At 46.3% G+C, this 17,626-nt stretch overlaps 1 protein-coding gene across 1 annotated transcript in view; it reads right to left on the bottom strand.

The window, feature by feature from the left end:
• UNC13A (unc-13 homolog A) overlaps window positions 1–15,811 on the bottom strand; it is a 166,213-nt gene extending 150,402 nt beyond the window's left edge. The window contains exon 1 of the mRNA XM_063147208.1: window positions 15,743–15,811. Coding sequence (XP_063003278.1) covers window positions 15,743–15,764 — 22 coding nt within the window. The 5' untranslated portion in view covers window positions 15,765–15,811. The remainder of the gene's footprint in view (window positions 1–15,742) is intronic.
• Between the last annotated feature and the right edge of the window lie 1,815 nt (window positions 15,812–17,626).

Raw genomic sequence — 17,626 nt, 5'->3', positions numbered from 1 at the left:
CCTGCACCTTTTCTTGTCCCTCAGCCATGCAGGAGCATGAGTGTGCAAAACCCGATGCCCTTTAAGAACTGCAGTCAGCCTCCAACATGGGTGCAGCCACTGAAAGACCAGACTCCGCCAGGTTCCTTAAGGCCTCAGTTGGCTGCAGTTCTTTGCTGGGACAACAGCTCCTTATAGGAGAATAACTCCAGCCAGCACTTCATGCAGTGCATATTCCAACGTTCTGCCTTTCTTAACGTGAGCACTGTGGTGCAGTCTGCTTCCTCTGGGCCTTATGCCTAGCCAAGATGAACCTAGAGTTCCCTCAAAGAGCCTCCTTCCTTACTTCCACCAACCACTTTGGCAAGGGGACAGGGCACAAATAAGCGCAGTGGAAGAGCACATGCTTTGCATACACAAGACAGATCCCACTGTCCATTCGGGATGTACCACAAATTAATTTCAGTTCATTAAAATAAGGACTTGCCCTGTTCAAAGCCCTGAGCGTGAACATCAGAACATCAGAAGTGCCCTGATGCTGGATTAGACCAAGGGTCCATCTAATCCAGGACTCTGTTCACACAGTGGCCAACCAGGGATGAGCAAGCAGGACATGGTGCTACAGCACCCTCCCACCCATGTTCCCCAGCAACTGGGACACAGAGGTTTATTGCCTCCAATACTGGAGATAGCACACAACCATCAGGGCTAGTAGCCATGGATAGCCTTCGCCTCCAGGAATTGATCCAACCCCCTTTTGAAGCCATCCAGATAGGTGGGCATCACTACACCTTGTGGTCGTGAGTTCCATAATGTAACTCTGCGCTGTGTGAAGAAGTCCTTCCTTTTATTTGTCCTGGATCTCCCACCCATCAGCTTCATCAGATGACCCCGGGTTCTATTATTTTGAGAGAGGGAGAAAAATGTCTCCCTGTCCACATTCTCCGTACCATGCATGATTTTGTACACCTCTATCATGTCTTCCCTTCAGCCTCCTTTTTTCCAAGCTAAATCATCCCAGTTGATGTCACCTTCCCTCGTAGGGGAGATGCTCCAGCCCCTTGATCATTTTCGTTGCCCTTTTCTGCACTTTCCCCAGCTCTATAATATCCTTTTATAGGTGCGGTGACCAGAACAGTACACAGTATTCGAAGTCTGGTTGCACCATCGATTTGTATAAGGGCAGTACGATCCCGGCTGTTTTATTCTCAATTCTTTTCCTTATAATGCCTAACGTGGAGTGAATTTTTTGAACTTGTGATCATGGTTCACAGAACGTCTTCAATAGAAAAATATGCACTTTAAAATGTACATTTTCGAGGATGGGGGGAACATATCACACTTCAATTAATGGTGTGGAAATATGTGTTTTGGTGCGCACTTTTAAAAAACGTGCACCCAAACGCGCGTCTTTCCATTTAGATAAAAAACCAAACACATGAAATTCAGAAAGTAAAATGAGGTGAACTTTCAAAAGGCAGCTGGACAACCATCTGTCAGGGATGCTTTAGGGTGGATTCCTGCATTGAGCAGGGGGTTGGACTCAATGGCCTTGTAGGCCCCTTCCAACTCTACTATTCTAAGGTTCAGAAGAGTCCTGTGCTATTTGCATATCCTGCCAGCTAGCTAAGAATCATGGAATCATAGAATAGCAGAGTTGGAAGGGGCCTACAAGGCCATCGAGTCCAAACCCCCGCTCAATGCAGGAATCCACCCTAAAGCATCCCTGACAGATGCTTGTCCAGCTGCCTCTTGAAGGCCTCTAGTGTGAGAGAGTCCACAACCTCCCTAGGTAACTGATTCCATTGTCGTACTGCTCTAACAGTCAGGAAGTTTTTCCTGATGTCCAGCCGGAATCTGGCTTCCTGTCACTTGACCCCGTTATTCCGTGTCCTGCACTCTGGGAGGATGGAGAAGAGATCCTGGCCCTCCTCTGTGTGACAGCCTTTCAAGTATTTGAAGTAGGGATGTGCTCCGCTTCTCCTCGAAGCAGGTTAGCTTTGGTGCTACCCAGTCTTCTTCTGTTATGCTCCACATAACAATGTCTGGCCAGATTTCAAAAAAATCAAAGCAAACCTCCTGTTGCAGGAAAATGTTAGATCCATTTTAAGCCTGGAACAAATTGTTACAAAACATCCACATTATTTTTTAAAAGAAGAATGAGCAGCAGGGTGGGTTGGTTGGCTATGAAATGCTGATCTAAACTTAACAATTGCAGCACCAGGGGGTTGCTTATATGGCTTCTTTACCCTGACCTAAATGCGAAGATACACATTTCTGGACACATGACCCAGCCCTCCATTCACTGTAGCGCCGGGTTTTGAACGCAATAATGCGCATATTCGTACTTGCGATTGACTGTGACTTTTAAATCAACGTCCGAGTTTGCACTGCGTTATGGTTATGTGTCCTAAGGGGGAGGGGGCTTACCTGGCCCCGTTGCGGTCTGGGAGGCAGCTTCAACTGAAGCCCAGGCCTCAAGGTAGAAGCAGGCCACGGCCTGCTTTCGGCCTAGGCCTCAGTTAAAGCCACCGCCCAGACTGTGACAGAGCCAGGTAAGTGGGGGGGGGAGGGGGCTTACCTGGCAGCAGCGGCGCAGTCCGTGCAGTGACGGCAGCAGAGCCAGGTAAGTGGGTGGGGGGCGGGGGGCAAGCCAGGGAAGGGGGAGAGGGCTTACCTGGCTCCATCGCCCGCTGCTGCCGCGGTTCATGTGGCGGAGGACGGCAAACCCAGGTAAGGGGGTAGGGGGACCTATTCGGCCTCCATTTTGTCCCCCCTTCCCCAGTTACTTGCCTCCGCCATCCACCGCGGAGGCAAGTAAGTGGGGAAAAGGGGTCAAAATGGGGTCCGAATCTCAATCCGGCTCTCCGGATCTTGCTCCAGATCGTATCAGAGACGCGTGAAGTCCTTATTCCTCTATACTCAGCACTAGTGAGACCACAATGATATTGTGTACCATTCTGGGCACCACATTTCCAGAAGGACATTGACAAGTTAGAACAGGTCCAGAGGAGCTGTTCTAACAAAGCTGATAAATGAACACACTTTAGGAAGGAACTTTGTCCTGAGGTTACAAGCTGTTCAACAGCCGAACAGGCTGCTTCATTGGCTTCCAATTCACTTCAGAATCCAATATAAACTTCTCCTGTTGACCTACAAAGCTTTTCACTGTCTAGCTCCTTCCTATCTCTCCTCTCTCATCTCACACTATTGCCCCGCTCGTGCTCTTTGCTCCTCTGATGCCATGTTTCTCGCCTGCCCAAGGGTCTCTCCTTCCCTTGCTCGGCTTCGTCCATTTTCTTCCGCTGCCCCTTACGCCTGGAACGCTCTTCCAGAACATTTGAGAACTACAAGTTCAATCGCAGCTTTTAAAGCTCAGCTAAAAACCTTTCTTTTTCCTAAAGCTTTTAAAACTTGATTTTGCTCTGACTTTATACTGTTAGTTTTACCCTACCCTGTGCCTGTTTGCATTCTCTTCCCCTCCTTATTGTTTTATTATGATTTTATTAGAATGTAAGCCTATGCGGCAGGATCTTGCTATTTACTGTTTTACTCTGTACAGCACCATGTACATTGATGGTGCTATATAAATAAATAAATAAATAATAATAATAATAATGCCGTGAACTGGTTTTTTAGGCAGAGGCTGGATGGCCACCAGTCTTGAATGTTGCAGCATTGGGAATTAACAGCATCAGCAAGGATTGGAGTAGATGACCCGTGAGATCCCTTCCAAACCTGGGTTTCTAATTGGGGGTATCTGCTGACCATTTGCTGATCTGATCAGGAAACCTGTACAGAGCGTTGAATTTTTCGTAGCGGAGAACAGGAATGTGCCTGGAACTTTCCCCAAATCCCGGCCCTCGCACAAAGCCATCTCATCACGAGGATCACCATCGAATCACCATTCCTGAACAGTGGCGGCTGAATGCATTGACTCAGGAATGCACATGCAACTAGAAATAAGACCTATCCACTCTCCTACTAAGAGATTTAAGCCTTAGCTAGGGTGACCATATGAAAAGGACAGGGCTCCTGTTTCTTTAAAGTTGTATAGAAAAGGGAATTTCAGCAAGTGTCATTTGAATGCATGTAGCACCTGGTGAAATTTTGTCTTTGTCATAACAGTTAAAGCTGCAGGAGTCCTGCCCTCTTGACCTAAAAACACGAACACAAAAGAGAGGAAGGTACCTGCAGCTTTAACTATTGCGATGAAGAGGGAATTTCACCAGATGCTGTATGCACACAAATGACACCTGCTGAAAATCCCTTTTCTCTACAACTGTTAAAGATACAGGAGCCCTGTCCTCCTTTTCATGTGGTCACCCTACCTTCGCTAGACCTTGCAGTCTAGCGAGGTGGAGGGGGGTAGTTCCTGTGATATTTTTCTCGCGAGATCTCCCCCTCAGTACACACACGGCGCACGACGACCTCAGAGGGAGAGGTGTAGCGCCCGCCATTTTTAAAAATTTCCTTAAGGGGACAGCAGCGCACGAACGCTCGTGTGCAAAAGGTAAGTAATTTTTTAAAAAATAATTACTTTCCCCGCTCACCCCACCCCACCCCCGATGGATGCAGGGCTCCTGAGGTGTGCTCCGTCCTATGCATGGGTCCCAGCTCCTCGCGAGGAGCCGGGACAAACCGCGGCGCCCGGCCACGCGTTCCATGGTCTCCACGGAAAAAAATGGACCTAAAGGGAAGGGCGAGATCCCAGGGCAAGAGAGGGAACATCCCTCCCTGGTCTTGAGATCCCCTGTGTGTCATGTGGACACACAGAGACAATCTTGGGGATCGCCCTGGGATAAAGCCCCGTCTAACTAAGGTAGGGTGACCAACTGTCAGGATTTGTCCTGGTTTTTGTTCTTTCCATGGTGTCAGGGGGGATTTTCTATCATTTTCAATAATGTCCTGGAATGACACACCTTCCTCTTTAAGGCTGCCATTAGCATGGCAGGAGGGAATGACATGCTTTCTTGAGGCACATCATTCCCCCACCCCGAGCTCCAATTGAGGTCTTAAAGGGGAAAGTGGGTCATTTGTGGACATTATAGAAAAGGCCCCAATTGGAGTGGATGGTGGTGGTGCAGAATGAAATCCTTTCCCCTCCTCCACTCCAATCGGGTTCTTTAAGGTGGCGGGGGAATAACGTACTTTCTGCAGGACTCAGAAAGCTGCTTCCCCACACACACACTAGGTGTCCTCTTTTTTGGTTTCCCAAATATGGTCACCCTAAACTAAGGCCTTAGACTGCACTCATATTTTGCAGAGCTACCTGAGAGTAAGTGCCATTGAACTCAGTGGGATTTACTCAGGGCCGGTGCCAGACTATTTTGCGGCCTAGGCAAGGTGAAGCTACTTTCACACACACACCCCCCAAAAAATGCCAACTTTGATTTTTAAGAACATATGTTTCCTGGAAAAAATAAGAAGCACAAAACTTGAAACTGCTCAATTTATTTTAAAGTGCAAGAAATACGTCATGCCAATTATGGCAAACAAATTGGAAAGGAACATCTATGGGTCTAAAATGCATTATTTAATAGGAATATCACCTCCAAATCATCCCCCACAACTCACACACACACGTGCGCAGACACGCACACTCAGCATCACTCACTCCAAACAAACACACGCATGAACACATGCATTCATTCAAAGACCCCACGCACCCCATTCACCCATACATTCTCTCTCTCTCTCTCTCTCTCTTCCGGGCGCGTTCTGGAAGTCCAAACGTGGAGCCACCCACCCCCACCCCAGTGGGGGTTCGCTTCGGCTTCACTTCGGCTGGGGGGTTGCGGGGTGCCATCTCGCCCGCCTAGGCCCAGCTGAATCCTCGGGCCGGGCCGGCTCACAGCCAACGCGCATGAGTTCTGCGCTGTGCCCAGCGCCCCTCTTAGCTTGGCGCTCTAGGCAACCGCCTGAGTGGCCTCTATGGTAGCACCGGCCCTGGATTTACTTCTAACTAGACATACCTAGATAGTTCTAGAGCAGGGGTGCGGAACCCGTAGCCCTCCAGATATTGGTAGACTACAATTCCCATCATGTTTGGAAACTGGTTGTGCTGATGGGAAGTGGAGTCCAACAACATATGGAGACACAGCCGTGTTCTAGACTCCGGAGAGGAAGCTAACCACGCCAGCATGTCGCCTTAACAAACATTTTAACAAGACAAAAATAGCACTGACAACCAACTCCAGAGCGTAGCAGCGACTAAATTTATCACCCTGCCTATATTACAAGGCTGATTAAATGCGTTTTTATTTCCTAGACATTTGTGGTTTGGGGCAGCTCTCAGGTGCTTAATAGCACTGGCTCGGGAGAAGCCAGATTGACAGATGTTATCCAGGCAGCCTCTACTTCAGTGCCCAAAGGAAAGGAAAGGAGCTTGCAGAGTAGAGATTGAAACATGGAACACAGTCAAGAGTGGGGTGGTTGACAGCAACGGGGCAGCCAGAAGCCGACCATGTGAGGCTTCCTCATTCCTTCACTACCATCTGTCAGGTATGCTTTAGGGTGGATTCCTGCATTGAGCAGGGGGTTGGACTTGATGGCCTTATAGGCCCCTTCCAACTCTGCTATTCTATGATTATATGATTCTAAGTCAAGGAAAACTATACCTGTTGAGTTTCTAGCCATCATAAAACTGCTAAAGGCTTGGAGGTAGGTGGGGGGAAGAGATGATAGCAACAAGGCAGAGGGCCTTTTCAGTGGTGGCCCCCCCAATTATGGAATAATCTCCCCGATGAGGCTCGCCTGGCGCCAACTTTGCTATCTTTTCCGCACCAGGTCAAGACTTTTCTCTTCTCCCAGGCAGTTAAAAACATGTGCTGACTTTTTAATTGACCCCCAGAATAGTTGTTTTAAATGGATATTGCTGTTTTTATGCTTTTGGTGGTTTTAAATTTTTGTATATTTGTTTTTAATGTTCACTGTTTTTAACATTTGTAAACCACCCGGAGAGCTTCAGCTATAAGGCATTATATAAATGTAATAATAAATAAATAAATAAATCAGGGTGACCAGATTTAAAAGAGGGCAGGGCACCTGCAGCTTTAACTGCCGTGAAGAAGAGGGAATTTCACCAGGTTCTTCATATATACAAATGACACCTGCTGAAATTCCCTTTTCTATGCAACTGTTAAAGATACAGGAGTCCTGTCCTCCTTTTCATAGGGTCATCCTACAATTAAAGATACAGGAGCCCTGTCCTCCTTTTCATAGGGTCATCCTACAATTAAAGATACAGGAGCCCTGTCCTCCTTTTCATAGGGTCATCCTACAATTAAAGATACAGGAGCCCTGTCCTCCTTTTCATAGGGTCATCCTACAATTAAAGATACAGGAGCCCTGCCCTCCTTTTCATAGGGTCAATCTACAATTAAAGATACAGGATCCCTGTCCTCCTTTTCATGTGGCCACCTTAAATAAATGACAAACAGTCATGTCCACAGGCAAATGAAACTGGTTTTTCACTATGGCTGATACACATTTATTTATTTATTTAAAACATTTCTTGACTGCCTTTCAGGACAAAGGCCCTCGCAAGGTTGTTTACAACAATAAAATATTAAAAGCAATAAAATATTAAAATATTAAAAGCAATAAAACCCTTCTGCCAGCACCTGGCATATTATAATTGAGTTATAACTCAATTTATTGGAAATTATAATAAGCTGTTAATGTCAAGTATGGTTACTCAAAAATCAACTCCGTCAGAATAGAACTTACATCAGATGAGACACGTTTAGGGTGGCGCATAAATATTGTGAAACATCACGTTACCTTTCAGATGTCTAAATATGGAGGTGAAAACTTGCCACTCTCCCAGGCTGGATTCAGTTCACACAATAACTCACGACGGGTTAAATAACCCACCATGGGTTATTTAACCCACGGTGGGTTATCATGTTGTGAAGCAGGATTTTTTTTTAACCAATGGTGGGGTTATTTTGCCAAATAACCAACGATGTGCTGAGCAGGTTATTTAAACTACCGGTGTGGATGGCACTGTTGGTTATATTTGTCGGCTACAGAGTCCCTAGGCAAGGGCAGTCAAAGTGGCGGTTGCTCTAGCAGAACTCTAATTTTGGCAGCAAGGTATGATGGGATACGAGTGGGCTCCACAATTCAAGAAGGATAAAGACAAGCTGGAGCGTGTTCAGAGGAGGGCAACGTGGATGATCAGGGGGTCTGGAAACAAAGCCCTATGAGGAGAGACTGAAAGAACTGGGCATGTTTAGCCTGGAGAAGAGAAGATTGAGGGGAATCATGATAGCACTCTTCAAATACTTGCAAGGTTGTCACACAGAGGAGGGCCAGGATCTCTTCTCGATCCTCCCAGAGTGCAGGACACGGAATAACGGGCTCAAGTTAAAGGAATCCAGATTCCGGCTGGACATCAGAAAAAACTCCCTGACTGTTAGAGCAGTACGACAATGGAACCAGTGACCTAGGGAGGTGGTGGGCTCTCCCACACTAGAGGCCTTCAAGAGGCAGCTGGACAACCATCTGTCAGGGATGCTTTAGGGTGGATTCCTGCACTGAGCAGAGGGTTGGACTTGATGGCCTTATAGGTCCCTTCCAACTCTACGATTCTATGGTTCGATGAGGATTGAGAGGAGGAGGGAGGGCAAGGGACATTCACAGTTGCTTATAACCAACTCATGGTTGGTTATATCTTTGATTGTGTGGGGAGAACCCACAAAATAACCAACTGTGAGTTGACTATTATTAACTTACTGTTGATTATCGGGGTGTCCGAACACAGCCACTCTGTCTCCAGAAATGCACTTTGCCTCACTGCTTAAAGAAGGGGTGGGAAACTAGACATCTTCCAGATGTTGGTGGACTACAATTCCCATTTACTTGACCACTGGTAAATCTGGGTGTTACTGATGGGAAGTGGATTCCACCTCCGTCTTAGGGAGACTGTGGAAATCTACTCATATGAAATCGAGACCAGTTTCAAACTGTGTACCAGGGATCTTACTTCCCTCATGCATGTGGAATCGCAGATATTTAGGGGGGTGGGGTGCACTGGTATCTTATATGACGGATGTTTTATAAATATACAAATCAACAAATAAAATTCAGGAAAAAATTAAGCAAATTCACCTGAAGTGAAAACCACTGCAAAAATCCCTGCTTCGCATGTTTAGTTTGGGGGAGAAATAAAAACCACAGTATTTTAAAAAAGGACCAAGGACAAGCACCCTGACTGTGTCAGTGCTGCTGCCAACTCACTGGAAACATCCAGCTATAGCTCATTCATAAATTGTTCCCAGCAAGAGCAAGTCACCAGCTCTATAGATGGATGTGACAACATCCATCTATAGCTCATTCATAAATTGATCCCAGCAACAGCATGTCACCAGCGGCTGTGACAACATCCATCTATAGCTCATTCATAAATTGATCCCAGCAACAGCATGTCACCAGCGGCTGTGACAACATCCATCTATAGCTCATTCATAAATTGGTCCCAGCAACAGCATGTCACCAGTGGCTGTGACACACCTAGCTTTGCCCGACAGCTCAGATTTATACATTCGGAGCAATGATGACCATTAACACATAATTCCTTTTTGCAAGCTTGGCCCCGTGGCTCTTACAAAAACCCTCACGTGGCTCCACAAGCTATGGCTTCACTCAAATGGGCACTATATGTCCAACTCAGGTTTGCAGGAGACCGTTCGCCAACTCATGCATTTGCACCAGCCTTTCACCATTTTATTAATTTGATTTGAAGAATGTTTAGGTCTGAGATTCGGGCTGATCATCCATGAAGAATAGGAATTAGAAGACTATGAGGGTGGAAGGAGAAGAGTGGGGCTGCCCCCCTTACCATTAGCAATAGAGCCTTTCACTTCTGTTTTAGGAGGGGTAGAATTTGGCTAACATTAGGAGGGGAAGCAGGGCTCAGGGCTTGTGAATTTCATTAAGCCCACCTTATCTCGACCTCTCTTCCCGTGACGCAAGCCCGGCTTCCTGTACTACCTTTGTCTGCAATCAGTGGCAAGGAAAAGAAATAACCCCAGAGATCTATTATCATCTCAGAACGGGGCTGGGATTTTAGTCCAAGTTGGCATGGTTCCCTTGTGAGCAGTGGTTGCAGGCTTCCTTATATCCTCCTCCTTTATTTCTGTAACAGCAGGTGCCCATTGATTAATTGTGCGTGCCATAAAAAAAAAAAGTCAATGGCTAAGAAGCCCAGTTTGTGAATGAAGGTGATGTAGCTGGAGACTTTGGGTAAGGCTGGGAGCAGATCATATAATGCAATACTCTGATAAACACACTAACGTAGAAGACGTTCTACGTAGAAGACTTCCTGACTGTTAGAGCAGTATGACAATGGAACCAGTGGCCTAGGGAGATTGTGGGCTCTCCCACACTAGAAGCCTTCAAGAGGCAGCTGGACAACCATCTGTCAGGGATGCTTTAGGGTGGATTCCTGCATTGAGCAGGGGGTGGGACTCGATGGCCTTGTAGGCCCCTTCCAACTCTGCTATTCTATGATTCTATGATTCTACTGCCAGGGGTCTGGCAACAAAGCCCTATGAGGAGAGACTGAAAGAACTGGGCATGTTTAGTCTGGAGAAGAGAAGATTGAGGGGAGACATGATAGCACTCTTCAAATACTTGAAAGGTTGTCACACCGAGGAGGGCCAGGTTCTCTTCTCGATCCTCCCAGAGTGCAGGACACGGAATAACGGGCTCAAGTTACAGGAAGCCAGATTCCGGCTGGACATCAGGAAAAACTTACTGACTGTTAGAACAGTACGACAATGGAACCAGTTACCTAGGGAGGTTGTGGGCTCTCCCACACTAGAAGCCTTCAAGAGGCAGCTGGACAACCATCTGTCAGGGATGCTTTAGGGTGGATTCCTGCATTGAGCTGGGGGTTGGAGTAGATGGCCTTGTAGGTCCCTTCCAACTCTGCTATTCTATGATTCTATGTTAACAGGGAAGTCTGGCTTTTAACAGGCTAAGTTTTGAAACATACACTTACCTAGTATATTCAATATGGTGCTAAATACATCAACCAAATGGAAGGTGCAGTTAAGCTGCCTTGCCAGATCAAACTTGAGGGCTATTCACACAACACGTTTTCCCATACGCAGGGGTTAAGTGTGCGTAGTTTTGAACCGTGGGTTGTCATGTTGTCGGAACGCAGACAGGGCCATTTGTTATCCATGCAACAACATGGCTTACTTTTTCTCAAACAAGCAACCCATGGTATGGTGTTGGGTTGTTCATGGTAGTTAAGAAGCCATCCTGGCTGAGTTCAGACAACACAATCACCCGCGATTCAAAACACAAAACATCACCCACACTCAACCAGGTGTGTTGGGAACAGCATATTGTGAACAGCCTCTGCTGTCTAATAATAATAATAATAATAATAATAATAATAATAATAATAATAATTTATTTCTTCCCGGCTCTCCGATTGGATTGAGGCGGTGAACAACAGCAAGCATAAAATAATAAAATACTGATTAAAAACATAGTATACACTGTTAAAAGCATACTAAAAGCATACTAAAAGTATCCTAAAATTCTACTGGAGAGGCCTGCTGGAAGAGATCAACTGTGATCTCTAAAGGGATGTGATCTCTAAAGGGATCTCTAAAGCATCTAAAGAGATGCCTTAGGGTAGATTCCTGCATTGAGCAGGGGGTTGGACTCGATGGCCTTGTAGGCCCCTTCCAACTCTGCTATTCTATGATTCTATGATTGACAGTCACTCTCCCGGGTCTTAGGCAAAGGAGGGTCTTTCGGAGAAGGAGAAGGAGAAGGAGAAGGACAGCCAGGATCACACAGAGGAGGGCCATGATCTCGTCTCGATCCTCCCAGAGTGCAGGACACGGAATAATGGGCTCAAGTTACAGGAAGCCAGATTCCAGCAGGACATCAGGAAAAACTTCCTGACTGTTAGAGCAGTAAGACAATGGAACCAGTTACCTAGGGAGGTTGTGGGCTCTCCTACACTAGAGGCCTTCAAGAGGCAGCTGGACAAGCATCTGTCAGGGATGCTTTAATGTGGATTCCTGCATTGAGCAGGGGGTTGGACTCAATGGCCTTAGAGGCCCCTTCCAACTCTGCTATTCTATGATTCTATGATCAGGAAAAACTTCCTGCCTGTTAGAACGGTACGACAATGGAACCAGTGACCTAGGGAGGTTGTGGGCTCTCCCACACTAGAGGCCTTCAAGAGGCAGCTGGACAACCATCTGTCAGGAATGCTTTAGGGTGGATTCCTGCATTGAGCAGGGGGTTGGACTCGATGGCCTTATAGGCCCCTTCCAACTTACTATTCTATGATTCGAAGAAGAAGAGGAAGGAGAAGGAGAAGAAGGAGAAGCAGCTCGAGACGCCTTGTACATGCAAAGCACAGGATCTGGCCCCGAGCTATAAACCCACCCCTGTAGATTGTAGGTCTTGTCATGTAACTGCCTAAGAAAATATCTCGGCCCAACAGGAAGGGAGAAGATATACATTAAGCTTGAACTGAAAAGGAGGAGAGAAACTACAGAAAAGAAGAGGAGTAAGCCAGAAAGAAAAGAAAAAACAGGCGAGCCCGGAAAAGCAATAGGTGCAGTGCAAAGCTGAGTTCAATTGTTATATTCCCAGCCATCCGGGCAAATGGATCAAGCACCCCCATCGTGCTTTCCCCACCCCTCCTCCCTCCCACGTCTTCTGTCTTGTGACTTCTTAGATTATAAGCTTGAGGGCAGGGGCTGTCTAATTATTCATTCTTGTAAGCTGCTCTGGGTGTCCTTTTTGACTGGAGAGCAGAACAAAATAAGCAAATAAATAAATAAAATATTCAAATGAATAAAATATTCAACCAGGTAATTGACATATGCCTTTCAGGCTCCTGCCTTGAATTTTCTCTGCCCCCCCCCCCTTTTTTTTTGTTTCTGCGTTAAATATTTTGGAGATGGCAGCATAAAATTCACTTGTCTGGATGAATCATAGAATCATAGAATAGCAGAGTTGGAAGGGACCTACAAGGCCATCCAGTCCAACCCCCTGCTCAATGCAGGAATCCACCCTAAAGCATCCCTGACAGATGGTTGTCCAGTTGCCTCTTGAAGGCCTCTAGTGTGGGAGAGCCCACAAACGTCCGCCAGTCCAGCATCTCCGTTTTCAACAAAGGCCAAATACCTCAGGGAAGTCCACAAACAAGCCACAAGGCTGTCAGTTATTCTCCGCTGCCGATCCCCAAAGAGACAGCGTGGTGTAGTGGTTAGAATGCTGACTAAGGCCAGAGTGACAGGGGTTCAAAGCTGTGCTCAGCCAGTCACTGACCCACCTCACCAGGTTGTGAGGATAACATCGGGAGGGGACCTATTCATGCTGGCCTAGAGGAAAGGCATAAATAAATCTGGCATTCAGGGGTAGACTGCGTCTGGATATGGGGGCTCCATTTGGCTTTCATCGTTAATAAATAGACCCAACTTCCATACATTTGCTAAGCTCTTTGAAATGCCATGTAAACCAGAGATAGTCATTTGTATTGTATTATATTGCATTTTTGCTTTTATAGCCCGCCTTTTTTCCTCCAAGGAACCCAAGGCGATGTACATAATCCTCCTCCTCTTCCCCCAGAGAGCTTCAGCTATTGGGCGGTATGAAAATGTAATAAATAAATAAATAAATTTTATCCGCACAACCGCCACCCTGTGAGGTGGGTTGGGCTGAGAGTCTGTGACTGGCCCTAAGTCACCCAGTGGGTTTCCATGGCCGAGTGGGGACTAGAACCCAGATCTCCCAACTCCCAGTCCGACACTTTAGCCATTACACCACACTGGCATTTCACGTTGTGGTAGAAAATTCAGTTTCTTTAATACATAACATGAGGGGTATCTGTCCGCCCATCAATGCCATAGCCCAAAGACCATGAAACCTGAACACCTGAAACTTGGCACACATACCAATGCATACTAAGAGACTTTGTGCATCTCAGGGTTATTTTGGTTTTTTAATTGCATTAATTAACGTTAATGTGTCCATGTGGTTGAAGCCTGCAGTACCATCTTAAGCCACGAGGGGCAGACATCCCTAACCAGCAAAAAACCTTGTGGTCTGTACAGTTTCAAGCCAGGCTGAGAAACAGAACTATTTCAATTCTTCCTCCCTCTTACAGTGGATCAGTCTCAACGGGGTGGGTGGGGGCAGAACTCTTCCTCAGGGGTGCCCCATGGTAGGAACAGCGACTAGGGGTGCCAGAGGGTATGGTTTCACACAGGTGTGGCAGGCACAACGTGTCCAACACTGACAAGTGCGTATCTTTGCTTGAAACCTTCACTGTAGCAAACGAAAGGCTGTTCCCACTCATGTCAATCTAGGTCTATTTTATTAGCAAGAACGTGAGAGGTTTGCTGGACCAAACCAAATGTTCCACCTAGTCCTGCAGTCTTCCTCCTTCAGTGGCCAACCAGATGTCTTTAGAAAAGCTCATTAGCCGGGTGGAAAGGTGATTGTTTTAATCCTCGGCATATGATGCTCAAAAAGGTATAGTGCACCTACCCATGGAGGCTCCAGATAGAAGCCGTTGATAGACCCTCTCCTGCCTTAATTTGATTTAATCCTTAATCCTAAATCCATATAAGATAGGAACTACCTCAACGTCTTGTGGAAACGAGTACCAAAATTCAATTCATTAGAATGGTTGTTAATACTGATACTATTTCAAAGGCAGAGCCAGTGCTGAAAAATAAAACCTGCCTACAATCACCCTGAATGTGTGATAGGAGAAGCGTTTCTTAAATTGAGGCTGTACTGGCGGGGATAAGAAAGGTAACTGGACCCACCAGCCTGCTGAAAGACTTAATTCCCCCCCCACACCAGCTTTTCACCCTTTTCTCTTTCTTTTTGTGTTGTCTTCTTAAATTGAAATACTGGTGTGAAGGGACTGTTTTGTTTCACTGATAATATGAAAGCTGCTTCTGGTCCCTTTTGGGCTGAGAAGCAGGATAAAAATACTTCATTTAAATAAAATAATAAAACTTCTTTCCAGGATGGCAGAGAAACACATAAAATAGGAGAAATGGATTGCAAGAGAAAGGCTTCCAAGGGCCATCAATTGCTGGAGAATTGTTCATTTTTTAGGACTGCATTTGGAAAAATCAAAGGGGGGGGGGAAGAAAGGGATGGAATTAATTCACCATCTCAGAATGAAAACGATCTGAGGGATAAGCTGAATGAAGTGAAAGGTTTAGCTCTGATCCCTTTCGTCAGTCTAGCTCCTTGTAAAACCCAGGCGAGATTTTCAAAGCAGAACGAGTCTCCCCCACCTTGCACACGCTTTCTCGCTCTCGTTCATTCGTATTTGGGAGTGTGCGCGCACCACACCCTCAACCTGCTGTACTAAAATAGCACCCATTCAAGAAAAAAAAAAATGAAGGATGGAGAGGAAGCCTTCCTTTCAAACATGCCCCCCAAATAACCCCAGCAGACTGAGGTGTGGGGAGACCATTTTGCCAACACCCCTGCCTATAATATACGGACAGTGGCCAGTCTTCTTCTTCAATGGCAGAATCTATCAACTCCACAGACATGCTTGTTTGACTGTTTCTTCTCCACACCTTCATTTCTACACGCCCCGGTAGCACAAAATCTTCATTCAGAACCTACCCGTTAACATAGGCATTCATGCCTATTATCAAGGAATCTGATGCAAAACATGAACCCCACATCTGCATTAGCGTTTAAAACACAAGACTTCTTTTCTTTGGTGGATTTGGTCTCTTACCTCCAACACAAAGCAAAGACATGGTGATATTCTCTGTCTCTCAGCTCCGGCCTCCTTGCAAATCTGGCTGGACGTCGTGGCTTTTCAGCTGGGATGTGACTTGAGAAAGGAAAATGTGCGTTGTTGCGTGCTGGAAAATTGCATACTTCTCTGAATCGCTGTTGGCAGCTGCTCCTCCTTCGGTCTAACAGCCAGCCATTTTGCTTCAGCACCAAGGCCCGTGGACAGCTCCTGACGTCAGAATGATGAGAGAGAAAGGCAAAAAGAAGGAGGGGATTTGTTAAGGACCACCTGATCAGCTGAGATTTTGCATCTTAAAGGCCAGCTCAGTGGCTGGGTAGACGCCTCTCCAAGGAGAGCTCTTCAAATATTTATTTAATCAGGGCTGCTTCCAAAATTATCTCCCTCTGAGTTTCACCTCCCAGTTTTCTTGGGAACTCCAACACTAGAGACCCAATGCATTGGGAGTCCTCCATATTTTGTTTGGAATTTCTAAATTTAACACAAGCTGCCATGCATGAATTCCTTCCCACCACCGTATGAATGATGTGATCATTAATAAAATGCGACCCCAAAGCGCAGTCTTGATACTTTTCATGCAGTGTTTTATGAGTGCTTGGGAGCACATCTACACATAGAATCATAGAATAGTAGAGTTGGAAGGGGCCTACAAGGCCATCCAGTCCAACCCCCTGCTCATTGCAGGACTCTACCTTAAAGCATCCCTGATAGATGGTTGTCCAGCTGCCTCTTGAAGGTCTCTAGGATGGGAGAGCCCACGACCTCCCTAGGTCACTGGTTCCATTGTAATACCGCTCCAACAGACAGGAGTTTTTTCCTGATGTCCAGCTGGAATCTGACTTCCTGTAACTTGAGCCCATTATTCCATGTCCTGCACTCTGGGAGGATTTATTTATTTATTTATTACATTTTTCTACCGCCCAATAGCCAAAGCTCTCTGGATCGAGAAGAGATCCTGGCCCTCCTCTGTGTGACAACCTTTTAAGTATTTGAAAAGTGCTCTCATGTCTCCCCTCAATCTTCTCTTCTCCAGGCTAAACATGCCCAGTTCTTTCAGTCTCTCTTCATAGGGCTTTGTTTCCTAGGTCACTGGTTCCAGTGTCGTACTGCTCTAACAGTCAGGAGGTTTTTCCTGATGTCCAGCTGGAATCTGGCTCCTGTAACTTGAGCCCATTATTCCGTGTCCTGCACTCTGGGAGGATCGACAAGAGATCCTGGCCCTCCTCTGTGTGACAACCTTTCAAGTATTTAAAGAGTGCTCTCATGTCTCCCCTCAATCTTCTCTTCTCCAGGCTAAACATGCCCAGTTCTTTCAGTCTCTCTTCATAGGGCTTTGTTTCCAGACCCCTGATCATCCTGGTTGCCCTCTTCTGAACATGCTCCAGCTTGTCTGCATCCTTCTTGAATTGTGGAGCCCAGAACTGGACGCAACACTCTAGATGAGGCCTAACCAGGGCTGAATTGATAGGAACCAGTACCTCATGCGGTTTTGAAGCTATTCTTCTATGAATGCAGCCCAAAATAGCACTTGCCTTTCTTGCAGCCATATCACACTGTTGGCTCCTATTCAGCTTGTGATGTACAACAATTCCAAGATCCTTCTCGTTTGTAGTGACGCAAAAAGACCTAGATGCCAGCATACGTGCAATCACCTTCAGGTTGCTTTCTTGCAGTGTTTAATCAATACACTTTAGTGGGACAGAAGAAGTGGTGTAGTGGCTAAGGTGTTGGACTGGGGGTCAGAAGATCCGGGTTCTAGTCCCCACTCGACCATGGAAACCCACTGGGTGACTTTGCACCAGTCACAGCTCAGTCTACCTCACGAGGTTGTTGTTGTGAGGATAAAATGGGGACGAGGAAGAT

The sequence above is a fragment of the Elgaria multicarinata genome, chromosome 23, assembly GCF_023053635.1.
Source record: "Elgaria multicarinata webbii isolate HBS135686 ecotype San Diego chromosome 23, rElgMul1.1.pri, whole genome shotgun sequence".
Taxonomy (NCBI): Eukaryota; Metazoa; Chordata; class Lepidosauria; order Squamata; family Anguidae; genus Elgaria; species Elgaria multicarinata.
The sequence above is the reverse complement of the archived record's forward strand: the minus strand, read 5'-3'. Positions and strand labels throughout refer to the sequence as shown.